The sequence below is a fragment of the Somniosus microcephalus genome, chromosome 10 (assembly GCF_052327205.1).
Source record: "Somniosus microcephalus isolate GS21.2 chromosome 10, FLI_Smic_1.0, whole genome shotgun sequence".
Taxonomy (NCBI): Eukaryota; Metazoa; Chordata; class Chondrichthyes; order Squaliformes; family Somniosidae; genus Somniosus; species Somniosus microcephalus.
In genome coordinates, this window is record NC_140996.1 from 103,665,363 (window position 1) to 103,693,242 (window position 27,880).

General features: G+C 44.9%; 1 protein-coding gene across 1 annotated transcript in view; it reads right to left on the reverse strand.

Annotated features, from left to right (window-relative positions):
- Positions 1-27,880, reverse strand: part of LOC147111592 (protein diaphanous homolog 3-like) — a 1,088,834-nt gene that overhangs the window by 222,368 nt on the left and 838,586 nt on the right. Inside the window, exon 21 of the mRNA XM_085998659.1 lies at positions 5,406-5,645. Within this exon, the coding sequence (XP_085854785.1) occupies positions 5,406-5,645 (240 nt within the window). The remainder of the gene's footprint in view (positions 1-5,405; positions 5,646-27,880) is intronic.

Sequence of the window (27,880 nt, forward strand, 5' to 3'; positions counted from 1 at the left end):
CACCTGTAAGTCTATGATTCTCTAAAGTATAGAGTCCTAACTCTTTTAGCCTACCTTGATAACCAAGATGCTTCATACTGGAAATTAGTCTAGTGGCCCTCCTCTGCGCCCTTTCCAAAGCCTCAATATCACCCATCATGTCAGGGGACCAAAACTGGACACAGTATTCCAACTGAGGCCTGACCAAGATCTTGTACAAGGACAAAATAGTCCTCGTCTTATAATACATTGTTTCAAGAATGCACCCCAACTCCCTATTCGCTCTAGCTATCGCTTCATGGTATTACTTGTAAACCTTCAGAGATGTATGCACTAGAACGCCCAGATCTCTTACTTTCTCCACCTTCTTTAATGCTTTTCCCTGAAGGGTGTACGTATGTTGAGCATTCACCCTGCCCACATGCAAAGCACTACACTTTTCAAAATTAAACATAATTTTTCAGGCATGAGCCCAATCCTCCAACACACCAAGATCCGCCAGAAGCCGAAGAGCATGGTCTACAGCCAATACTGGTGTTTAAAGGTTGGTAACACATGTCATAAGCCTCAAGACAAAATTTCAGTAGCTCACCATGGTCCTTCAAGAACTGGCCTTGTAGTCTGTTGTCCTTCCCAAATAATGGGAGGACATTTTACTGATAGTGTTCAGCCTGGGTACTTGGCAGCCACCTGAAAGATCTTTTTGTCAGTATTACAAACTATCTGCATACTGAGGCAAAGGAAGCCCAGATGCACGCCATCAAATTGCAGCAATCATATCTTCAAATGAACAGAATATATATAATTTGCCACATCCAGCACTGTGGCAAATTCAGGAATAGAATTCAAATTTTGCTGGATAGCCAACTGTACCTGCAAGACAGTGCATAGATCAACTCCTGAAGAAAGGTGCCCTTAAAGGATGGGGCTTGTGTACCATTTGCAGTACCACCTGGCCTACAGTAGGTGTAGTGTTACTGTAACCTATATTTGAATTTAGTGAAGAAATGAAAATATTAAATAATTTAAAAACAGAAAATAAGGTTCAGAATGTAATGAGTAAATGAAAAAAAGCCATAAAATGCCGTACAGGTTCAAATAGCTATTTCAGTTTGGCTCAGATGGTAGTAACTGTGCCTATGAATCAGGGGACAAAAGAACAAAGAAAGACTCGCAATAATGTAATATCCAATCACATTTCTCAGAAATATCTCAGAGAAACACAAACAACAAATTATTTTAAATTGAAGTGACTGTTCTATGTGAGTAGATGCAGCAGCCATTTTGCATATAGCAAAGTCCACAAACAGCAATGAATGAATGATCAAATTACATTTTTGGTGGTGTTTGGTTGGGAGAGGAATGTTGGCCAAGATACTGGGAGAAATCCACTTTCAGTAGTGCCATGCAATCTTTGATTATCCACCTGAACCAGCAAAAAAGCCAGATGAACCCACAAACTTCTGACTCAGAAGAGAGAATAATTGTGAATACAACAAAGTCAAGTAGAAAGTTGAGAGTTTAAGCCCCATACCAGGGGTTTGAGCTCACAATCCACTCTCACACTCCAGTGCAGTAATGAGGAACTGTTGCATTGTCAAAGGGGCCATCCTTCAGATGTAACAATGGCCCAGAAATTTGTGTTGGGGGCTTCCCGCGGGTGCAAGCCCCTGACCTACACTTACCTAGCGCGCAGGCAGTTGAGGCCTGGGCCTGCGTGGATTTCCTGTCTGTGGCCCAGTCCAGCTCCCGGCGTGCTGTGCTTGCGTGATTCAGCGCCGTACTTAGTGCGATGCGTCGGCTGGGATCACGTGAGCACTGGGCAACCAATCGGAGGAGGGAAAAGTCCATTCATGAGTTTGACAGAAAGAACTGTCAAACTCATGAAAACTCCGGGCGCCCAAAACAGTACTTAACCTTAAAATAAATTTGAAAAAAACATCACACTATTTAAATCAACTATAAATAACATTAAATAACTATTTTAAACAATAATTTAAATTTTTGAAAAAAATAATTTTATTAAAAAATCGGGGCTAAAAATACTTACCTTACTGTAAAGTATTTAAAAATAATAAATCTGTGGAAAAAATGTTCTAATTTTAATTAATTGACCACTTACCTTTTAAAATGAAGTCCTTACGCCTGTTTTTTAGATGTGCAAAAAGTGGAGGCCTTCACGCACGGGCAAACCTGTAAAAAAAAAGGAAGTTCAACGCGCACGCGCAGACTCCTGCACGCACGCGTTCGACCTCTGAACCCCTTGGTTCAGAGGATCGGAAATGCCGGTTTCCCGCGCATGCAAGAAACTGGCACTTCCATCGGGTCCACGCGTGAGTACTCCGTCCGTACTCGCACGTTGGGACCCGAATTTCTGGGCCATTAATCCTCGATTCTGGTTGCCTGCACTGCACCTTCTAAGGGACTCTTTGAAGTAGTAAGTTCTGTTGAGGACCTGACCAATAATCCTCCTTGAAGTACACAACCAAAATACCACAATGATTATTCATCTCATTGCTATTTGTAGCATATTGCTGTCTCCGAATGACCATAACATCAAATTAATTCATTGTGTGATGCTTTAGGACATTTCTATAATGATAAATACAAGGATGATTATAAGTTACAAAACACTGCTCTTTTAATTAAATTTCATTGAAAGGCTTCAGAATGGAATTCTGGCGTTTAAGGAATCTGGAATTGAACACACTTTCCACAATATTTTCTATAAACTACATAGACATTGCATTCTAGATGATTGTACAGACATTGCATTACGCATATCCTGCAGTTTCAGGTACTGCATGATCTTTATCCATCTCACTCATGTCAAAGCTTAAATATTAATTTGGAACAGCTGGTCATGGAAACACAAACTTCTGTCCATTTTTTTTAAATAGCTAGGTTTGGTTTTGATTGGAAGACTGTCACTAAGTTGTAAAATCGAATACTCAGTCTGGGAAAGCAGATAGCTGATTGGGAAAATCATTTTGACCCTTAGATAGCTCAGGAACAGTTCTTCGTGTGATAATATGTACAGCTTGATAGGCAACAAACATAGACATCCCTGGTCTCTCTGGTTACTAAGCCATTAGAATAATCTATTATAAAGTGTACGGCCCAGTTTGGCAAGAAATATTTCAGTGTGGTTTTTTGTTTCTGTACATTATTCCACCTAAAAGTCAATTTGAACAACTAGCTATAGCTTGTACACATTGGTCTGGCGATGTGTTGTTTTTCACTTCCAAAAGTGTTATAGGCATTTCACGTACTGCCCAGTAAGCGGTTTGCTGCAATTAGGGATTCATTATTAAACCTGGGCATGCTAACCTAGACATAGTAGTGAACAGAAATGCTGATTTCAGTTCATAAGGAAGTTGTTCTGATTTGGGAAACTGCTATTAATGTGAACATGAGAGCAAATGTTGGGAAAATGCCTAAATTATGGCATAGGCCAATAGAATAATGTATTTATCTGGAACGTTTTAGAGTAATGGGGTGATTTTCAAATGCCAGACACCCATTTCTCACCTGAAAAATGGCGGCTGGCAGTTGAAAATCCCTGGGGTGGGTGGGGGGGGGGGGGGGGGGGTGGGGGGGGGGGGGGAGAAGGGGGCACCTCTGCTGAAGCATTAATGCCCAAGGCCTTCCTAATGTAATTCACAGGCAGGCTTGTACATGGGCGAGTAGCAGGCGCTTTGTTTTGGGCATAAAGCAGTTTAAATCGGGATCCTATGCTGGTTGTAGGATCCCGATTGCAAGTTTCAGGTACAGATAGGTGGAATGAGTGCCATGCACACTGACTATTTGTACCAGGTGGTGAGCAGCCTCGCCAGGAGTCCTCAAAAAGACCGCTCAGGAAAAAGTCCAGAAATATTTTTGGGGAACATTTTTGGGGGAAGAGCAGCAATGGCTCCACAAAAAAAAAGGGGTCCACTGGTGGCCCATGCTTATCCCCCTCCCAGATCAGATCATTCACCCAGGCCTGACCTGCTGTCTGGTTCAGTAATGGAGTTGGCCGATTTCCCGCTCTCCCAGGACCGGCGAGCTAAGCGTGGTGCCTATAGTACGCCGGTGGCATTTAAATGAGATCTGAACCCGAATATAGTCTGCGTCTCCGATCCTGGCTACTGGTCTTTTCATTTAGATTTTCTAAACTTTAATCTTTTAATTTTAAATCTTAAATTGTTCTCATTTACTGGAAATACAACTTCACATGAAGGGGCTACAAAATGCTTTAAAAAACAATCAACAACTGTGACACATCAGAACCCACTTTAGTTGTGTTATCAACCTTAAAGTTGTAAAGTTTAAAATAGAGTTTCTGATCATGTTGTTGATCTACTCTACATGTCACAATTCAAGTAAAATGAATAACAATTGAAGAAATATGCAGGTCTATTATGAAAAATATTATGGGTCAGAATTTGTTGAAAAAATAATGGTATTAATGTGCAAATCAGCCAGCAACTTGTGGCGAGGAACAGATACCCCATGAATTGTGAATCGCCACAAGCTGTTAACTTCGCGAAACGGTATCTCGCACTTAACCACCCCATGTGTTTCATGAAGATGGTGCATTTGCGCATTAATTGGCCATTAAACGTGGCGTAGAAAGTTAAATCTAGTAATTAATAGCGACGTACCCTTTTAACGACATGATAACTGTTAATGACTGTCAATCAACCTCTCTGGCTCAGTGTGGAGTCTCATTACTTCAGGTAGTGAATTGTTGTTGGAGATTTTAAAAATGCCAAATTTTACATTTCTATTTTTACTTTTCCTTTGTCTCTTTTTGCTCCCTCTTAATCCAATCTTTCTTTCCCTCTCTTTATTTCTCTTTCTGTACCTGATGTAACATTGAATTCACCCACTCAAATTCACCCTCCTTCTCAGTCCTTCCTGTTTATTTCTCAATCCTTTAATCTCATTGGTTAAGAAGATACACTGTTTAGTCCCGTGGTTCACCAAGGTTCCAAAAGCCGTTGCTCTCGCTACGGCGTTATTAGCTTGCACTTCGACCAACCTACAGGACAAACATTTTTGAGCTGAAGGGTGCAGGAAAAAGTCTAACTAACTGGGCACGCTGTGAGATGCACTGCTCCAGCAAATTCCAGCCCATTATCTTTGTTGTAAATATGTATAAGAACATAAGGCCCCTCGAGCTTGCTCCGCCATTCAATAAGATCATGGCTGATCTTCTACCTCAACTCCACTTTCCTGCATTATCCCCATATCCCTTGATTCCCTTAATACCCATGTGTTCTATTACTTTTAACAGGAGTTATTTGGGGAGTGTATGCGGGGATATTCTACAATAAAATGCAGTTTTAGCAACTTAATCCTGATAAGTCTGTCCAGTACTGCATTACAGAAAAGTTATTCACTTTAGTGGTTCTGACTAAATCTTTGAGACATGGACTCACTTTGCACAGGAAGTTGATGTTGAAGCCATATGTTTGAGCGTTTCGCGACCCAGCATTCATGTAGTTTCCTATTAGCAGCACCAGCTCCAGCAGCTTGCCAAAGCCTTTACTCTTCTTTATCTCCTCACATGTGGTAGTGACAGCCATAATGTCAGGTCTGATGTTATTCACCTGCTCCTCAAACTGAAGCTTGAACAGGATAGCATTCAGCCGTGGACGCAGCTTCTTGACACTGCTCATCTGGTTGGAGAGAAGATAAAAATGTAAGTTCTTGCCCCATTTTGGTACTGAACAAATGAATCTAATCAAAGACAATTCATTGATGTTAGTAAGCTGTAGAAGAAATTTATCTTTTAAAGTATGAGAAAAATGGATGTAAGAAAAAAAGACACTTGGGCAAGCAATTGAAATTCTATTTGTGGTTGCTAATAACAACTGCTTATTTTACAATAACTACTGTGTATGTAATAAAAGACAACAGTCCTACCACAGATCAATCTAGTCAGCCAATAGAGTAAATCATATAAAAGTAATATGTGCTTATGACCCAGAGTAACAAAGCAATCAAAAAAGGGTGATGTGGTAAACCTTCTGGGTTATAAAGAGATATTGCTTAGTATGGCATGAAAGGTTTTTATTGATTAAATATAATTAAACAGGACATAGCTAATACAGAAATACATAGAATAAAGCCAATTATTTCAAATCAGGAAAAGTTTGGGACTAAAACTTCAATTTATAGCCTTGTGCTAACTTCACCAAGAAAATATGGAGGGTCAAATTAAAATAACCCACACAATTATATATACTGTCATAGAGGTTCAAAATCAATGCAGAAGCTTTTGTTCTAAGTTAATGACTTAGTTGAACTTCATTATAAAAGTCAGGACAGTGACAGGTTTATTTTTTTAGTTATGTTACGTCTGTGTATATTTAATATACGAGTTCCCTCCAATCTGCCTCCCTCCATCTTCCAATACTATCCTCAATTGCATTTTTTTCAAGCTATAGCCATAAAAGCCACTTAGAAATGAACACAATTGTAAATTGAAATTGTAAGCGCTTTCTGATTTTGAAGCATTAAAATCCACTTGAATGAAAGACACTGCGGCTGCTATCAATTGGAAATATAAATAGAAAATGCTGGAAATACTCAGCAGATCAGGCAGCATCTGTAGAGAGAGAAACAGTTAACGTTTCAGGTGGGTGACCCTTTGTCATAACTGGAAAATGTTACAGATGTAATGGGTTTTAAGCAAGTACAGAGGCAGGGAAAGGGGCAGGAAAGAAGAAAAGGGAAGATCTATGATAGGGTGTAAAGCAGGAGTGATCAAATTACAAAAGGGATGATGGTGCAAGGTAAAAGGGGGTGGTAATGGGACAAGTAAAGAAACAAAGATGGGTCTAGAGGAGCTGTAAATGGTAACAGTCGAATTATTACCAGCACCTGCTGTCCGAAAAAATAGCAGTAGTTATGATCTTAAATTGTTGAACTTGATGTTAAGTCCGGAAGGTTGTAACATACATAGGGCAAAAAATTGAGTAGCGCCCTCTTGGGGCACTAACTTCACCAGGGCGCTACTTTAAGCGCCGCGCCTCCCTCTTGGGGCACTGCGAGGGAATGCCGCGATAATGCAGGCCTTCCACCCCTTCTTAAAGGGGAGGGGCCTTGCGCAGCTAGACCCGGGGCCCAGCTGGGCCCCCAGGGATTGGGAGTGCCGGCAAAGGAGCCCGGCACTCAAGAGAAGTGCCGGGCTCATGGAGTGCAGTCGGCACTCTGCGGGGGGGCGGGTAAGGAGGCCAGGGACGGGAGCGGAGGCAGGCAGGCAGCCAGCAACAAAAATGGCCGCCCGCACCTCGCCTTTAAATAGCGCCTCCCCAGCCACAGGTAGGCCCCCCTGACCCCGTTGGACATAGCGTTCGGCGGTAAGTCAGGGGGCGCTCCCGAAGATCGCGCCGCAGGGTGCTACCGGTTACCATCGCCGCTAACCTCCCACTGAATTTCGCGGGAGGTGTAGACGGCGCCGCGCCTGGGCGCTAGTTTCTTTGCGCCCCATTAGCGCCCTCTTAGGGCGCTAACGGGAGGCGCAAAGCAACCAAATTTTTTCCCCATAATCTTTATAACTTCCTCAGAATGCTGTCAAGTAAATATCTTCGATCCAAGACATATTGGGGCAGAAATTCCGATCCCTACGGGTGTGTATGCCATAGGGACATCGCAAATGCCGGCTTCAGGCATGCACCGCGCATGCGCTGGAAACCAGCATTTCCGATCTGTCAAGAAAGCTCTTGACAGATCCTCCGGTTGCCCGGGAGAAGGGCCTCTGCGGGCAGAGAATTCCGTTTTTTGGAGACCCTCCGCCCGCAGAAAACACTTACAATTCTTATGCCTTGTAAAAGCAGACATAAGGCCTGCTTTTACCAGGATAAGAGTTGAAAAAAGTTTTTAAAAATGTTTCCCACTGATTTATCATTTAAAAATACTTAAAGAAAGGTAAGTTTATTTTTAGCCCCATTAAAAACTTTAAAAAATTTAAATTTTTGTTTAAAATAGTTAATTTATGTAATTTCAAGTCATTTTAAAAATATGCTTTTTTAAAATTTATTTGAAGTTTTGCTATGTTTTTGGGGGTGATCTCCATTCATATATTTGACAGGTCTTCCTGTCAAATGTATGAAGGGCGATTCCCTTCTCTGATTGGCTCCCAATGGCCCACGTGATCCCAGGGATGCTACGAACTACCTGCGCCCCTGGGATACTTGGGCCCTGCGCACCGGCAGTTTAGAGAAGCCCAGCAGCGGAACTCTGCGCCTCCCGGGAGCCCTCAGGTAAGGGCGCAGATTTTTCCAGATCGCAGCCCTCCGCCCGCGGGAGGCCTGCGATCGGAAAATCTGGGCTATTAAGTCTGTTCTCGTGTGCAGTTTAGGTTTTTTTTTAAAGTCAGTTAAGCACTTCTATCCTCAAATAAAACTATTCATGAAATGTCAGCAATTACAGCTTCACAATAAAAATACAGTATATGATAATTCAGTACTGGGATCCTGCATACCAGAATTAGGAGATAGCCGTGAGTCTAATCCACTCAATACCAGAGTTTAAACTGACACTAGCCAAAAAGGATGTCACTGCTGTGTCCTTTGCTGGTGACATCTGTACTAAAAGAAAATTGTGGAAACAATTTTTTTTTTTTAATGCTTCCCTCCTTCCCGATGCCACAATGCTCCAGATTTAGCATTGAAGACAGAAGGTAGTCACATTACAATGAACATGCATGACCTTTTCCCCAGGATACAACAATATCACATGCCTGTTGGTCAGATAAACTTCTCCTGCGTTCGCAATTTACAACAAACACAAACTCAAAGTACTGAATGATCAGAGGGAACAAAGAACAGGGAAAATAACAATTGCAGATCACTGCCTGAAGTGAAAACCACTTCTAATAAAAGTCTATTTGCTCAGGAACTGAGAGGACAAAGCTCTCTAGGTTAGCCATAACTCCCCAGCTGAAAGAGCAAAGTAAATAAAGTACAGTAGATAACCTACTAGTTGACCCTGCTCCTTATCTCTAACTGAAACCTAAATGATCAGCATATTGACGGAAAAGCCCTTTTGAAAATTCCCAAACTGAAAGCATCACTGGATCTAGCAGCTGCTGGTTACAAAACTTCATAAATGATCAACAGTTACCATTCCACCAGATTCAATTTAGGTAGCTTCAGTCAATAAACTGGGCATCACTCAGTAGGAATAAAGCAACAAAGCCAGCTGAATAGTCCTGTCTTAGAGATTGGAGATCTATGGACTCCTTGGCCAAAATGAATGATGAGCAAGATCTCCACAGACTCTATCCTAAACTTCAAAATAATTCAAGGAAGTCGGGGTGGGGGGGTCGAGTGTTCGGGAAAAAACAATGCCATTTTCTCTTCCGTTAGACTGAGAATCCATCCACTACCCAGACTTAGGTGGAGTGAAATCTTGTGCAAGATCTCAGGAGTTTCACAATCAACCCTGGCATAAATAGATTCAGGACTGGTTGGCTCATCCTGCATTTAAGTATTTTCAGTTTTAAACTCCCACATCCATAGGAGTGCTTCCCAGTGACTGAGACAGCTGGGCTACACATTCAATATTCTGGCCAAGTGGACTGCCAAGATGCCCACCATCTGGACTTCCTCCCACATCAGCAGCTGCAAAGTACTCTGTAAGCAGCTTTTGCTCCAAGAGATGCCAACAATTTATATATACCACTGCACTGTAGCTGCCCAACCGGAACTGTGCAACCTGCCCTTTAATTTCCTGCCGAAACTGGAAGAAAGCCAACTTAACCACTATGAATTGCAGCAAGTTGAAAGGTTCCCTGAATTGCTTGCTAACTAATGACTTGACACCCTGGACAAGTGATAGCCTTACATTGACCTTACATCCCAAGATTATTATTTGTCGTCAAGATACAGGTTAACTACGGCTGTAAATTGTCCATTTGCCTCTTCTGTTTTCCAAAACAGAGATTATGTCAAGTCAGAGGAAATTGGTATTCTGGGTAAGCCAGAAGTCTTGAAAACCCCATGATGTGCCTGATCCCAATTCTAAAGATCCATTGATGAAGAAAAGATGTGTAACAAAAATAAGGCATTTTGCTTGAGGTGAAGTTTCTTAATTCTGTCATTGTACAGGAGGAGGTAAAAATCTGCTTCACTCAAGGGGAATGTTCCCGTTCATTTTGTTACAACAATTAAATGGCTTGTTTGAAAAAGAGGCCGGGACGGGAGAAGCTCAGCCATTCAAGTCAAACACAAACATTCTATGTGATTTCTTCAAACATGTGTTTGATTGGCATTTCCAGTTTAATTGAACAGTTCATGATTTCCTGGAGAAAGTTTTGAAGGTATTTATCAGCCAGCTTTCTTCAAATGAACTTCAAGAGAATTAGCTAAACTAGATAAAGGTTATATAGAACCACCATATATGAAAATTAATTACAGCATTGCATTGAAGTTATTTTCCATTGCAATGATGAGCTAGCTAAGCTTAATTGCTGTAATTTTTTCACAATTATTCACTTGTTCTGCAAGTGTTTAATTAATTTCTTTGATAGTTAAATCCTAAAACAAGGTCTTGTATAGTGTTATCCCACTGCTTTCCGAAGACAAAGAGCAGTAGAACCAGGAGCTTAAATAATACGAAAAGGAATTTTCTGTGCATTTTCCAAGAATGCTATGAATTTTACCTTGATATGAGAGGAAGCAAAAATACTGCTTGACACATGCCTAGAAATTTGTTGACGTTGCGCCAGTTTTTCAGCTGCTAGACTGGTGCCTAAGCGTCCAAAATGGCGAGCAGCACATACGCGCTCAGTCCCCGCCAGAAGTACCACGCCCACCATATTGGATCGGGCTGCTCCGTAGGTATCCAGAGCGCATGCCAGTAGTATGTTAAATGCTGATTAAAATAATTAAATAAGTGTCCTATGCTTGATGTCGGACCCTTTTGAGATATTAGTCTGCTCCAGCGCCTGATTCACTCACTCAGCAACCCGTGGCGCTAACAGGCAGGAATGACCCGTCAGCAGTGACGTAAGAAAACTACTAGGCACTTGGTCTGAGTATTAAACAAGGCTTTAATCAACTGTTTCACAACATGGAGGTCTAGTTGTCCTTCACTAGTTCCTGTTTACAAAATGTCCTGAGAAAGCTGGGCTCATGCCTGAATATTTATACTCTCCCTGGACAGCGCCACCAGCAGGCTGCACAGTATTATTTCATGAGTCATTTTTACATGAATGGCAAGATTCATGTCATTCTTCCCGCCTGAAAGATTGGAAGTCCGGCGGCTTCTTTCTACTGAATTAATCGGACTAAGAATAGACACAGTCGTTTGGATCTCCGTCGGTGGCCGGAAGGCATGTCTCCTCGGACCATGTTTTGGTCCCTGGGTCGCTTAGTTCGTACTAGTGGACTGGCAGAGTCCGTGTCACCTTGATTGACCTGAGGGGGACTGGGGAGGTCGTAGCTCCAGGTGCGGGCCCTCACAGGCGCAGAGCTGGCTTCACCCTGCCCAGTAGTCAGTGACTGACTGGCGTCCTGGCGTCGGGTGGCCATCCGGCGGGGAGCACTCTGTTCCCCGGGTTGATCCGGCGGAATAGCTGGCAGATCCCTTGACGTCCCGAGTAGGGCGTCATCCTCAGAGGAGCGCAGGGTATCGGCGTCATTAATACGGATCCCACCATCGATTGGGTCCGTGGGACCGGTTGGGCAGGGAGCCAGATCCCGAAGTGACACTGCGGATTCCTGGCCATCAGGGTACCGCACGTATGTGTACATCGGACTGACATCCGTCAGTTCCACTTCGTCAACGAGGGGATCACTCTTAGAGGATCGGATGAATCTTTGGAGCAGCACGGGGCCAGGAGCTGCCAACCATGATGGTAGGGACGTCCCATGAGTGGAGCGACGCTGGAACCAGAAGAATCGTTCATGAGGAGTAGCGTTGGTGGATGTAGAAAGAAGAGACCTGATGGAATGCAATGCGTCAGGGAGCATAGTTTCCCCACTGCTGGTCTGATAGGTTGTGTGACCTCAGTGCAAGACGAACAGCGTTCCAAATGAAGCGTTGTATTTCTCAACCTGTCCGTTTCCAATAGGGTGATACGGTGTTGTTCTACTTATGGCGATTCCCCGTTGGGAAAGATAACTTTTGAGTTCGCATGACATGAAGGAGGGACCCCGATCAGAGTGGATGAAATTGGCCGTACCGCAAAGGGAAAAGACCTGATTGAGGCATTTGATCACTGTGGAAGTAAGCATACTGGGACAGGGGAAAGCAAAGGGAAAGCGTGAATATTCATCCACCATAGTAAGCAAGTAGGTGTTTCACGTTGAGGAAGGCAGTGGCCCTTTAAAGTCAATGCTGAGTCGCTGCATAGGCTGTGTAGCGTGTATGAGTGAGCCATCCGACGGGTGGAAGAATTGCGGTTTTAATTCCGCGCAAATTCTACAAGTGGAGCATGTTCTTCACACGTCTTCCGTAGAAAATGGGAGATTTTTAGATCGCACAAAGTGTAACATACGGGTAACGCCAGGATGGCATAAGTCAGTATGAAGATCCGCAAGAGTCGAAGTTGACATGGAAGAGCAGAATGCACGCGTGAAGGTATCCGGGGCCACATTCTCTTTGCCGGGTCGATAATGTATGGTGTAGCCAAAGGCGGCCAATTCCATCCTCCAGAGCTGTATTTTGTTATTCTTGATCTTAGTGCGTTTCCGGTTATCCAGCATAAAGGCCACGGAGCGCTGATCGGTTATAAGCGTGAAATGGCGACGAGCGAGAAAATGATTTCATTTACGTACTGCGTCGATGATAGCTGTAGCCTCCTTCTCGACAGGAGGATAATGGAGCTCGCTACCCTGCAAAGTTCTGGACAGAAATGCAATGGGTCGACCACCTTGATTCAAGGTAGCCGAGATCGCCACCTCCGAAGCATCGCATTCGACCGCGAAAGGAACATTTTCATCAATGGAATGAAGCGTGCCTTTTTCCAGTTGTTGCTTGAGGAGGTCGAAAGCTGAAATAGCCGTTGCTTCCAACGGAAATGACTTTGCGTGAAGCAGGGGCTGGATCTTGTCGGAAAAGTGGGGTATCCACTTCACATAATAGGCGAACATGCCGAGTGCCCGAAGAAGAGAGCCGAGATTCGTAGGAGGAGGGAGCACCTGAAGCGGATGAAGTCGCTCCGGATCCGGTTTGATGACACCATTGCCTACCCAGTAGCCAAGGATGTTGACTGATGGTACTGATTTCACAGATTTGGACTCATTTAAGGATAAATTGCAACGATGGAGAACGTTAAGAAATTTCTGGAGGTTGGCATCATGCTCCTTTTGGTCATGACCAGCAATGGTGATATTATCCAGATATGGAAAAGTGTCCGTTAAGTTCTCCTGTTTGACTAGGCTATCCATTGCCTGTTGGAAGACGGCCACCAAATTGGTGACCCCAAATGGAAGGCGACAAAACTGGTAAAGCATACCATTGGCCTCAAAGGCTGTATACTTTTTGTCAGAGTCCTTTAATGCTACTTGATGGTATGCGCTCTAAGTCAAAAGTTGAAAATACCTTGTAGTTGGCAAGGTTATTGACCATGTCATCGATGCGTGGTAGTGGGTAGGCATCCAGGTTGGTATACTGGTTAATAGTTTGCGAGTAATCGATGCAAAGACGTTTCTTGTGTTGCTTCAGAGGATTTTTAACAACGATGACTTGAGCCCGCCAGGAAGATGAACATGGCTCAATTATACCGTCTGCTCGAAGGCGGGAGATCTCTGCCTCGATAAAGGATAGATCATCTTGGCTGAAATGTCATGATTTAGTGACTATGGGCTTACATCGGGGGGGAAAGACTGGCAAATAAGGAGGGCTCGTCGAGCGAAGCCGCCGAAAGCGCACAAAACGGTACTTTGGAAATAGTAAGCTCCGGCTTTGACCCTCCAAACTCGAAAGTGAGTCTTTTGTGTGGTTTCTGGAAATCCTGTCCCAGGAGCACATCACTGCATAGGTTTTTGAGCACCCCGAGCCGGGTGGAGTAATAAGTGGGGCCATTGAGAATAAGGTCGACAAGACAAAAGCCGGAAGAGTTGGTGGTCAGTGTCGTCAGAGCCATTGCAATTTCCCTGTCCGAGGGGTAAATACGCAGTTTTAACTTACTGACAGCCTGCTCACTGATGAAGCTGTCAGAGCTGCATGAATCGATTAGTGCACTCAAAATGTATCCATTTACCAAAACCTTCATGGCTGCATGGAACAGGCTTTGGGGAAAAGCAGCTGTGATGGGAGGAGGAGCAGTTTTACCCTTGACAGCTGTAACCTTAGTAGTGGCTCTTGGGGGAGGAGCAGTTTTATAGATAGCAGCTGCAAAACTAACAGGGGCTCTTGACCGGTATACCTTAGAAAAGTGACCTTTCTTACTGCAATGATTGCAGGTTGCGTTACGAGCAGAACAAAATTTCCTGTAGTGGAATGCACTTCCGCAGAAGAAACACTTCCTTCCAGATTGCCAAGATGCCGCTAGGGCAGGGTCGTCATCAGTGAGGGCTCCTAGGGTAGGGTCGTCATCAGCTCGGATAGAGTTGTCATCAGTGAGGGCTTCTGCCCAAGGCCCATTGGAGGAGTCAGCAAAAGTGATAGCAGCAGTCCGCAGTAAAAGATAGGCATTTGCATTTTTTTTTTTAAGTCCAGAGAACATGCCTGGTCATAGGCAGCTTGTAACTTGAGGGTTTTATTCTCCAACAAACGCTGGCGTATGAAGGGAGATGCAATCCCATTAATAAAAGAATCATGAATTAACTCCTCCTGGTACTGCTCAGCGGAGACAGCTTTGAGATTACAATCCTTGCTGAGCCTGCGAAGCTTTTGACAGAATTCGTCAAGTGATACCCCGGGTTATTGTCGAGTTGTGGCCAGTAGATGCCAAGCAAAAATTTTGTTTGGGGTCTTAACATATAGTTGTTGTAGTAGTTGGATAGCGGAGTCATAGTCTACACAGTCTTTGATATAGTCAAACACATGAGGGGATACATAATTGGCAAGTATCTCTAACTTATCAGGAACATTCTCACCACACACCCTGAGGAAGTTGCTGAAGGTACGATACCAGTGTTTCCATACCTTAGCAGTTGTAGGTGAATTCGGGTCCAGGTCAAGACGGGCGAGTCAGAGTAGTTTCTCCATGATGGATTAATTACAACCTCTGGTTCCCTTCTACAGTTTGAGTCGTAGCCGTCTGTTCCCAAAACCACTCAGAGCGTGGAGCAGCAAGCAGTTGATTAAATTGACGTAAGAAAACTACTAGGCACTTGGTCTGAGTATTAAACAAGACTTTAATCAACTGTTTCACAACATGGAGGTCTAGTTGTCCTTCACTAGTTCCTGTTTACAAAATGTCCTGAACAAGCTGGGCCCATGCCCGAGTATTTATACTCTCCCTGGACAGCGCCACCAGCAGGCTGCCCAGTATTATTTCATGAGTCATTTCTACATGAATGGCAAGATTAATGTCAAGCAGCGCATTTAAAGGGCTCGTCCACTGCATACAAGTTAGTAACAGAAAATGCTGGAAATACTCAGCAGGCCAGGCAGCATCCGTGGAGGGAGAAACAGAGTTAACGTTTCAGGTCTGGGACCCTTCATCAGAACTGGAAAAAGCTGGAGATGTAACAGATATTAAGCAGGTGCAGAGACAGGGGGGGGCAGGAAGGAATAGAAAGAACACCCTGTGCTTTTGTAAGAGGCAGGAAAGATAAAACGTTGCAAATGGGAATGGCAAAAATCATACTGCATGAAAAATGGGGGCAGGGATAATTATCTGAAATTGTTAAACTCAATGTTGAGTCTGGCAGGCTGCAAAGTGCCCAATCGAAAGATGAGGTGCTGTTCCTCGAGCTTACGTTGAGCTTCATTGCAGCAATGCAATAGCCCGAGGACAGAGAGATCAGAGTGGGAGTGAAGCGGTGAATTAAAGTGACAGGCGACCGGAAGCTCAGGGTCACCCTTACGGATTGAACGGAGGTGTTCCGCAAAGCGGTCACCCAATCTGTGTTTGGTCTCCCCAATGTAGAGGAGACCGCATCGTGAGCAGCGAATACAGTATATTAAATTGCAAGAAGTACACGTAAATCGCTGTTTCACCTGGAAGGGGTGTTTGGGGCCCTGGACAGTAGGAAGGGAGGAGGTAAAAGGGCATGTGTTGCATCTCCTGCGCTTGCATGGGAAGGTGCCAGGTGAAGGAGAAGGGCTGTTAGGGGTGATTGAGGAGTGGACCAGGGTGTCGCGGAGGGAGCGGTCCCTTCGGAATGCTGAAAGGGGAGGTGAGGGGAAGATGTGTTTGGTGGTGGGATCACGTTGGAGGTGGCGGAAATGGCGGAGGATGATCCGTTGAATGTGGAGGCTGGTGGGGTGAAAGGTGAGGACAAGGGGAACTCTATCATGGTTCCGGGAGGAAGGGGCAGAAGTGCGGGAAATAGGACGGACACGGTCAAGGGCCGTGTCAACCACGGCAGAGGGGAATCCTCGGTTGAGGAAAAAGGACTTGGACTACACTTCCTCCCACCCCGCTTCCTGTAAGGATTCTATTCCATTCTCCCAGTTTCTCCGTCGCGTCTGTTCTGACGATGCCACCTTCCATACTAGTACTTCCAACATGTCTTCCTTTTACCTCAACCGAGGATTCCCCTCTACCGGATCATCCTCCGCCATTTCCGCCACCTCCAACGTGATCCCACCACCAAACACATCTTCCCCTCACCTCCCCTTTCAGCATTCCGAAGGGACCGCTCCCTCCGCGACACCCTGGTCCACTCCTCAATCACCCCCAACAGCCCTTCTCCTTCACCTGGCACCTTCCCATGCAAGCGCAGGAGATGCAACACATGCCCTTTTACCTCCTCCCTTCCCACTGTCCAGGGCCCCAAACACCCCTTCCAGGTGAAACAGCGATTTACGTGTACTTCTTGCAATTTAATATACTGTATTCGCTGCTCACGATGCCGTCTCCTCTACATTGGGGAGACCAAACACAGATTGGGTGACCGCTTTGCGGAACACCTCCGTTCAATCCGTATGGGTGACCCTGAGCTTCCGGTCGCCTGTCACTTTAATTCACCGCTTCACTCCCACTCTGATCTCTCTGTCCTCGGGCTATTGCATTGCTGCAATGAAGCTCAACGTAAGCTCGAGGAACAGCACCTCATCTTTCGATTGGGCACTTTGCAGCCTGCCGGACTCAACATTGAGTTTAACAATTTCAGATAATTATCCCTGCCCCCATTTTTCATGCAGTATTTTTGCCATTCCCATTTGCAACATTTTATCTTTCCTGCCTCTTACAAAAGCACAGGGTGTTCTTTCTATTCCTTCCTCCCCCCCTGTCTCTGCACCTGCTTCATATCTGTTACATCTCCAGCTTTTTCCAGTTCTGATGAAGGGTCCCAGACCTGAAACGTTAACTCTGTTTCTCTCTCCACGGATGCTGCCTGGCCTGCTGAGTATTTCCAGCATTTTCTGTTGTTATTTCAGATTTCCAGCATCCGCAGTATTTTGCTATTACATACAAGTTAGTTGCTGGTTTGTCATTTTAGGCTGCTGGTTAACTTCTGGCCATTATTTGGCTTGTTTTCTGACTTATAAAAGTTAACTCTAACTTCGGAGAAGAAGTTTTTGCTGGTGCTAAACTGTTTTCGTCTGGCTTCAAAACAGTTTGACTGCGATCATGGGTGCCTGGTAGGACTGCCTTTGGGACTGGAGGATGAAGTGGAGCAGCAAAGAAGACAAGAGAGAGCAGGAGAAGCTGGAAGAGGAGGAAGGCACTGCACAGGAAGCTATACCCACAGCAGGTCTTCAGAGACCATTTCTCCTACCTAAATTTCAGTGAGAGGTAATGTCTGAAGCACGTTCACTTCACAAAGGAGGCCGTCACTGAACTATGTCACCTGCTGCAGCCATATCTCTTGCCTTGAAGCAGGGCATGGACAGCACTGCCTGTGGCCGTCAAGGTCACCGTGGTCGTTAACTGTTGGGTCACGGGCTCCTTCCAGGCTGCAGCAGATGACATCAGCAACATCTCCCAGTGTGTAGTTCACAGCTGTGTCAGGGAGGCTCTCTATAAAGAAAGACTTGCATTTATGTAGCAACTTTCACGACCACCGACGTCTCAAAGCGCTTTACAGCCAATGAAGTACTTTTGAAGTGGAGTCACTGTTGTAATGTGGGAAACACGACAGCCAATTTATGCACAGCAAGGTCCCACAAACAGCAATGTGATAATGACCAGATAATCTTTTGTTATGTTGGTTGAGGGATAAAGATTGGCCAGGATACCGGGGATAACTCTCCTGCTCTTCTTCGAAATAGTAACATGGGATCTTTTACGTCCACCTGAGAGAGCAGGCCTCAGTTTAATGTTTCATCCGAAAGACGGCACCTCAGACAGTGCAGCACTCCCTCAGCACTGCACTGGAGTGTCAGCCTAGCTTTATGTGCTCAAGTCCCTGGAGTGGGACTTGAACCCACAACCTTCTGACTCAGAGGCGAGTGTGCTCCCAACTGAGCCACAGCTGACACCAGGATGAACCATTACGTCTCTTTCCCCATGGAGAGAGCAAAGCAGGACGAAAGCTTACCCAGGGTGCAAGGTGCCATACACTGCATCGACATTGACTTGCATGCTCCCCATGACCATCCTGGCATCTGCATCAATAGAAAAAGATTTCACTCCCTCATCGTCCAGCTTGTTTACGACCACAGACAGCTCTCATGATTCAGTTATCCTGTGCAAGTCCTCTGTGGCACCTTATCGGCTGACTACTGGGCATCAAAGGCTGTCCCTTTCAGACTTGCCTCATTACTCCTGTCAGGAACCTTGGTAAAGCTGGCCTACAACAAGAGCCATGTTGCCAACAGAACGTCTGAGAAGACTTTCAGGAGTGCTCAAGCAACGCTTCTGCTACCTGGACCGTTCAAGAGAAGTTTTGCAGTACAAACCTGAGCGGTATCCAGATTTGTTGCCATCTTCTGTATGCTCCATAACTTTGCTATCATGAAGGACCAGCCCTTACCACCACCTGGGTAGTAAGAATTTCAGCAGGAGCAGGAGGAGGAGCAGCACGAAGAGAAGGAAAAAGCAGAGTGGCATTGACCACCAGTGCTCACAACTGCCAGAGCACTCAGAAAGCAGTTCATCCATGAGTGCTTCACGTGAATCATCTCACCCATCCGCAACACCGAATCACCACCATCTGATTGCCTTCCTTCAGTCCAGCCTTATGGGTCTTGCCCTCACTTCACTATAAATATAAACACCAACCCCAAATCCAGAACATAAAACACATTTATCAAACAACTCAATTCCATCTGTATGTAATAGTTGAAATAATTAATTATGAATCACCCGTGCCAGTCCTTGGTGCCTGTCTTCTTGTGCTTGTTTATTTATCCTAGCGCTCTTACAAAGTGTTTCTCCAGTGGCTACAGCTTGGGAGGTGTAAGGCTGCTGAGCTTCCATTCAGGACACTGCAGATAGCTGTGGTGGGCAACTTCAAGCAGCTTTGGGCCTTGAGGATCCGGCTGCAGACTTCAGCGTCTCAGCATGGGCCGGGACAGTCAGGCCCAGCTAGCTGTTTGGAACTAACAAGGGCACTGGCAGAGTGGGTAGCAGGGGAGCAGGCATGCTGTCATCCTGAGAGAGGAGAGCAGATGCCTCTCCCATGGAGACACTCTCCTGGCACTGTGCCTCAGCACCAATGTTCCCTTTAAATTGCGCTCTCGGGACCTCCTGTGCAGCTGGCTCACCGGCTTTTCAATGTGAAAAACTGCGCATGCGCTGTATTTTGAATGGGCTGCGAAAATAAGAGCGAACATTGCTCAGCACTCCTGCAAAATTCTGCAAGAGCGGAGTGCAAAAGTGATATGACGCATTAGAAGCCCCTGTCAACACTAGCCCCCAAAGCCAATATGGCACCTGTCTGAACTTTCATGGCAGCAGTTTTAGCAGCCATGGAAAGTCAGAGCTCTCAGCAAAGGCTCCATCATGGTGGGTGCCACTGTCATGTTCATGGAGCTGACCACTTGCTCCATGTTGAACAGAATGGTCTCCATGTTCTGCGCACAGCCTTGACACAAGTTGGAGATGGACTAGTCCATGCTCTGAGACATTGGGCAGGATTTTCATTGGGCCGTGGAGGCGGGATTGGAGGCGTGTGGGGGGTTAAAATCTCGGAATCGGGGGACACGAGCCCATCCCGTCCCCAACCCGCCTCCATGCCAGTTTCAAAGGAGACGGATACCCGACCTGTGCTGGGACCCGCCTCCCCGAGGTGGGAAGGGGAATAATGCCAATTAACTGCCTGTTAACAGATAGTTAACAGGCAGTTTTTAGCTTAATCCCTATTTTTATTGCTGAAGTGTGGGATTCCCGACAGCTCCAAACCACGCCAAGTTAGCGAGGCAGACTGTCGGGCTGAAGGGCTTGGAGGGTTCGAGATGTCCGGTGTTCAGGTGAGTGATGGATGCATGAGTGAAGAGGTAAGTGTGTTTGGTGTGTGTAAGGTGTTTAAAGAAATTTTATTTACATTTATTTACCTTTACAGCCTTCCTTCCTTCAGGTCTCAGGAGTCCCTCATCTCACCGGCACAGAAAGCAGAATGGTAGCGAGCTGCCAAAAGTTGCAGCATTCAGCTTTCTGTTCTGGAGAGATCTCTAAATCAGCCTGAGAGGAAGGAATTAACTTGGAGTACAGATTGTCAGTGTTTGACAGCTTCAAACAGCTGTCAAACGCTGATATTTCATCTGTCAAAAGCTTTTGACAGATGAAATGTCAATCTGTGACGTCACCTGTTGCTGGGTGGCCCTTAATTGGCCTGCTGAGCCCGCTGGGTGGGCTCAACAAGGTCAATCAAGTGAAAATCGCGTGGGTTGGCCACAGCTCGATGGAGGCGGGACTACAACCCCGAAAGTTGTAGTCCCGCCTCCTACATGCCTCCTCAATGAAAATCCAGCCAATTGTGCGCAAAAGTCGCTGGCAGGCTGGCTAGTGCACCTAGCATTTTTTGCTAGATGCCCCTCAGCCTTCTTCGGTAGCCTGGGCTCTCAAAGTCAGCATCTGAGTCCTCTGCAACAGAGATCACATACAATCTCGCCCTCTGGCAAGCTGGCACTTGTGGCGTTCTATCCCCCTGCCCTAGCTCCTGCACACTTGTGCCTGGTGATTCACCATGTGAAAACCGTCCTTTAGCCTACCTTCTAAAGTATACGTGATGCTAGGCGCTGAGCTGGTGCTTGCTAGGATCAATCTTCAGTAAGGCTGAAGTGGCAGAGATATCTCCACATTTTCAGCACATGAAATGAAAGAGAGGGACAAGGATTAGCTTTTAGTGTGAAGGGAGAGCAGAGAGAGATGAGTGGGTGTTGAAAGTAGCTGCAGTTTGTCATGCAGAGTATGTAGAGAGAGATAGTACTAAGAAGGAATCAAGAGGGTAAGGTGTTAACAATCCCTGCGCGATGTCTCCTCCAGTATTGCCACTTGCCATGGCCACGACGTTCCCCTGCTGCGATGGCTAGCAGGTTTTATTCCACAGGCAGGCTCGGCCTACTCCATTGTCAGCCTTCTTTCTCAAATGGGAGAGCATCAGTAAAATATCAATTTGTGTTTAATGGAACTGGAAAATCATAAGATACTTACGGTTGAGGAAGACCAATTAACTGTTCCAGAATAACCCTACACTCCCTCTATTGCTGCATCTATTTGATTCTTAAGTAATTCCAGGGTTTTTGTCTCCACCACGCTACCTGGACGTCAATTCCAAATGCGCGAAGAACCTCCTGATATCAGTCCTTAAAATGAACTTTTACTAGTTTAAACCCATGTCCCCTTGTCCTACTCCCAATGTTTAATTTAAAGTATTACTCTGGATTAACTTTTTACATACCATGTGCTATCTTATATACTTTGATAAGATCATCTTTCAGGTGCCTCTTTTCCAGGCTGAAAAGACAAATCACTGCAGCTTTCCTCATGACTCAGAACCCTGACGCTAAGGATCAGCCTCATGGATCTTCTTTGTAATGCCTCCAGCGCTTGTATGCCTCCCTTGTTTCTTGGTGACCAGAACTGGACATGGTACACAAGGTGTCGTCTGACCAGAGCACTGTACAATTTGCTCATGACTTTATCTGACTTACTACTTCCATTGTGTCAATTACAGATAAGGCCATCTCTGATCACTTCCTTGTATCCCTCTCCACCCACATTCCCCTTCCCACTCCCAACCCAACTTCCTTCTGTGCCCACCCCTGGAAAGAAAAAACTCTCCTCTAAGTCACTTACAACTGCACTTTTAAATTCACAACTGTCTAGCCTTCAGCCCTCCATTCATGACAACATTTCTGCAGCTACCATTCTGCTCAACCACATCCTCATCTCCACCTTGGATGCCCTAGTCCCCATTAAAACCATTACTCTCTCTCACCCTGGTACAGCTCTCATCTCCGCTCCCTTAAGTCCAAGGGACGCAGACTTGAACGTATATGGCGGACAACCGGTTTAGCCATTCATCACCGGATCTGGCTGGACCGCATAAAGCACTATCAGGTCCTGCTCTCCTCTGCCAAAACTGCTCACTATTCCAGGATCATCCTGGAATGCAAAGATAACTCTCAGCTTCTCTTCTCCATTACCAACAGTCTTCATAAACCTTTCTCTCCTGCCTCCGTCACCCTCACCTCCAATAACAAGTGCGAGGAGCACTTTGTCACTAAGATTGAGAGCATCTGTTCAGCACCTCTGCCGTTTCCTTCCCTTCCCCTAGCCCACCAGGCCAAACTTCCCCTAAAGGTTGCCCACTGCCCGAGCCCTGAACTCGGATCTTCTCTTAGTTTCTCTCCTATTTTCCCACATGTTCTCTCTGAACTCATCTTGTCCATGAAACCCACCTCCTGCTCCCTTGACCCTATTCCCAACAAAATGCTGACCATCCAACTTCCCTTCCTGGCCTCTATGTTAGCTAGTATTGTGAATGGTTTCTGCTCCTCAGGTACTGTCCCCCTCCCCTTCAAATCTGCCTACGTCATCATCCCTCTCCTTAGAAAAAAAATACCCTTCACCCCTCTGTCCTTGCAAACTACCGTCCATCTTCAACCTCCCTTTCCTCTCCAAAGTCCTTGATGTACAGTCGTCTCCAAAATCCATGCCCATTTTCCCCGGAACTCCATGTCTAAATCTCTCCAATCAGGTTTATGCCCCTGCCACAGTGCTGAAATGGCTCTTACCAAAGTCACAAATGACATCCAATGTGAATGTGAGCACGGTAAACTATCCATCCTCGTCCTTCTCGACCTGAGCACAGCCTTTGAGACTGCTGACCACATCATCCTCCTCCAAAGCCTCTCCTCTGTCGTACAGCTGCATGGGACTACACTCACCTCGTTCCATTCTTATCTATCCAGCCATAGAACCTGCTCCCGCAACGTTAACTCAGGAGTCCCACAAGGATCTATCCTTGGTCTCATCCTTTTTCTCATCTACATGCTGCTCCTCTGTAACATCAGGCAAAAACACATCAGGTTCCACATGTACGCTAGTGACACCCAGATCTACCTCAACAGCAGCTCTCTCCACCCCTCCAATGTCTCTAATTTTTCACACTGATTGTTCAACATCCAATACTGGATGAGCAGAAATTTCCTCCAACTAAATATTGGGAAGACCGAAGCCATTGTCTTCGGTCCATGCCGCAAACTCTGTTTCCTAGCCACCAACTCCATCCCTCTCACTGGCAACTGTCTGAGGCTGAACCAGACCATTCGCAACTTTGTTGTCGTATATGACCCCGAGATGAGCTTTCAACCACATACCCGCTCCATCACCAAGACTGCCGACTTCCACCTCTGTAACTTCCTCAGCTCATCTACTGCTGAAGCTGTCATCTATGGCTTTGTTACCTCTAAACTTGACTATTCAAATACTCTCCTGGGCAGTCTCCCATCTTCCACCCTCCATAAAGTGGAGCTCATCCAAAACTCTGCTGCCCATATCCCAACTCGTACCAAGTCCTGTTCACCCATCACGCCTGTGATCACTGACCTACATAAGAACATAAGAATTAGGAGCAGGAGTAGACCATATGGCCCCTATAGCCTGCTCTTCCATTCAATAAGATCATGGCTGATCTTCAACCTCAACTCCACTTTCCCCCCCGATCCCTCGAATCCCTTCGAGTCCAAAACTCCATCTATCTCAGCCTTGATTATACCCAAAAATTCAGCATCCACATCCCTTTGGGGTAGAGAATTCCAAAGATTCACAACCGAGTGAAGAAATTCCTCCTCAACTCAGTCTTAAATGACCGACCCCTTATCCTGAGACTATGCCTCCCTAGTTCTAGGGGAAGCAACCTCTCAGCATCTATCCCACTCAGAATCTTATATGTTTCAATGCTTCAATCTCATTCTTCTAAACTCCAGAGATGATCGGCCCAATCTACTCAATCTCTCCTCATAGGACAACTCTCTCATCCCAGGAATGAACCTTTGCTGCACCACCTCTAAGGCAAGTATATCCTTCCCCAGATAAGGAGACCAAAACTGTGCACAGTACTCCAGGTGTGGTCTCACCAAAGCACTGCAGAAGTGTAGCAAGACATCTTTATTCTTGTACTCCAATCCCCTTGCAATAAAGGCCGATATTCTATTTGCCTTCCTAATTGCTTGCTCTGCCTGCATGCTAACTGTGTTTCCTGTACGAGGACACCTAAATCTCTCTGAATACCAACATTTAATAGTTTCTCACCATACTCCAGCTGAGGCCTAACCAGTGTTTATAAAGGTTTAGCATAACTTCTTTGCTTTTGTACTCTATGCTTCTATCTATTAATAAAGCCAAGGATCCCATATGCTTTGTTAACAACCTTCTCAAATTGTCTTGTCACCTTCAAGATTTGTGTACATACACCCTCGGGTCTCTCTGTTCCTGTATCACTCTTAAAATTGTACCATTTAGTTCATACTGCCGCTCCTCATTCTTCCTACCAAAATATATCACTTCACACTTCTCTGCATTAAATTTCATCTGGAATGTATCTGCCCATTTCATCAGTCTGTCTATGTCCTCTTGAAGTCTGTTACTATCCTCCTCATTGTTTACTACATTTCCGAGTTTCATATCAGTAAACTTTGAAATGGTGCCCTGTACACCCAAGTCCAAGTCATTAATATAAATCAAAAAGAGCAGTGGTCCTAATACAAACCCCTTGGGAACACCACTGTATACTTCCAACAGACTGAAAAACAACCGTTCACAACTACTCTCTGCTTTCTGTCCCTTAGCCAATTTTGTATCCATGCTGTCACTGTCCCTTTAATCCCATGGGCTTTAATTTTTCCAACAGGTCTATTATGTGGTACTTTGTCAAATGCCTTTTGAAAGTCCATATACACATCAATCGCATTACCCTCATCAAGCCTCTCCGTTACTGCATCAAAGAACTTGATCAAGTTAGTCAAATATGATTTGCCTTTAACAATTCCATGCCGACTTTCACTTATTAACCCAATACTTTTCCAAATACCAATTAATTTTGTCCCAGATTGTTGTCTCTAAGTTTCCCTACCACCAACGTTAGGCTGATTGGCCTGTAGGTGCCACGTTTATCCCCTCCCCTTTTTAAACAGGGGTATAACATTTGCAATTCTCCAGTCCTCTGCCACCACAGCATATCCAAGGAGGATTGGAAGATTGTGGCCAGAGCCTCTGCAATTTCCACCCTTATTTCCCTCATTAACCTAGCACTGAAATTATATCTGGACCGGGTGACTTTTCTACTTTGAGGACTGCCAACCTTTTAAGTACCTCATCTTTATTTATTATTAACCTATCCAATATTATGACTGCCTCCTCCTTTACTGCTACATTGGCAGCATTCTCTTCTCCAATGAAGACAGATGCAAAGTACTCATTTAGTACCTCAGGCATGCCCTCTGCCTCCACAAGATCATCCCTGATCGGCCCCACCTATTCTTTGACTACTCTTTTACTATTTATGTGTTTATAAAATTTTTGCATCTATTTTATGCTAGCCATTAATCTATTCTCATACTCTCTCTTTGCCCCTCTTATTCTCTTTTTTAGATCTCCGCTGTACTTTCTATATTCAGTTTGGTCCTCTGCTGTATTATGAACCTTACAATTGTCATCAGCCTCCTTTTTCTACCGCATTTTACCCTCTATATCTTTAGTCATCCAGGGAGCTGTAACTTTGGAGACACTTCCTTTTCCCCCTCATAGGAATTTGTTGATTCTTTACCCTAACTATCTAATCTTTGAAGGCCTCCCATTGTTCAATTTTTGTTTTACCTACCAATTTTTTGATTCCAATCCACCTGGGCCAGATCCCTTTTCAACTCACTGAAGTTAACTGGAGAAGGGCTAAGTATTTTTACACTTGATTATTTCTTGTCCTTTTCCGTATCTATTCTAAATCTGATATTATGATCACTGTTCCCCAACTGCTCTCCCACTGAAACATGCTCCACTTACCCTACTTCATATTCCAGAACTAGGTCCAGCTCTGCTTCCTTCCTTATTGGGTTGGAAACACACTGATCCAGAAAGTTCTCTTGTACACATTTCAGTAATTCCTCCCCCATTCTATGACTTTGCCCTTTACACTGTTACTATCCCAGACTAGATTAGGATAATTGAAGTCACCCATTATCACTACTCTGTTGTTCTTGCATTATTCTGTAATTTATGCAAATTTGTTCCTCTATCTTCTTCCCACTCTTTGGTGGCCTATAGTATACATCCAGTAGCACAACAGCTCCTCTATTGTTCCTTAATTATAACCAAATAGACTCTCTTTGGCCCCTCAACTACATCATCTCTGTCCAGTGCTATAATAGTTTGTTTGCTCAATAATGCCACTCCACCCTCCTTTTTTTTCCTTCCCTATCTTACCTGAATAAACAGGAATATTTAGTTCCAAATCCACCCCTTCTTTGAGCCAGGTCTCTGTTATTGTCGCTATAGCGTAGTCCCATGTGGTGACTTGTGCTGGCAGCTCACCAACCTTATTTACCAGGCTCTGTGGATTTACGTGCATGCACTCCAAGCCCATCTTACGACTGCTTTGCATTTGCCCCCTGTCTGATCTCTCCTATTTCTGAACTATTCTTTACTTCAGTGCCAGAGGACTGGAGGGTTGCTCATGTTATACTACTGTTCAAGAAAGGGGAGAGGGATAAACCAGTCAGCCTAACATTGGTGGTGAGGAAATTATTGGAAACCACTTTCAGGGACAAAATAAACTTTCATTTGGAAAAGCATAGGTTAATCAAGGAGAGCCAGAATGGATTTGGTAAAGGTAAATCGTGTCTGACTAACTTGATTGAATTCTTTGATGAGGTAACAGAGAAGGGTGATCAAGGTAGTGCAGTACCTGTTGTACATATGGACTTTCAGAAGGTATTTGACAAAGTGGCACACAGGAGGCTTATTAAGAAGATGTAAGCTCATGGAATTAAGAGGAACGTGGCAGTTTGGATACAAAATTGGCTCAGTGACAGGAAGCAAAGGGTGGTGGTGGATCGATGTTTTTCAGACTGGGAGGTGGTTTCCAATAGTGTTCACCAAGGGTCAGTTTTGGGACCATTACTTTTTGCAATTTTTATAAATGGCCTAGACTCAGGTGTAGAGAGCAGCATTATAAAGTTTGCAGATGATACGAAAATTGAAAAGTATTAGATCATGAAGTTATAGGCTTCAGGATGACATAGATAGGATGGTGAAATGAGCAGAAGCATGGTAGATGGAGTTCAATGCAGAGAAGTGTGAAGTGATGCACTTCGGGATGATTAATATGGAAGATCAGTATACTATAATTGGCACGATTTTGAAAGGTGTAGATGAGCAGAGAGACCTTGGTATCTATAT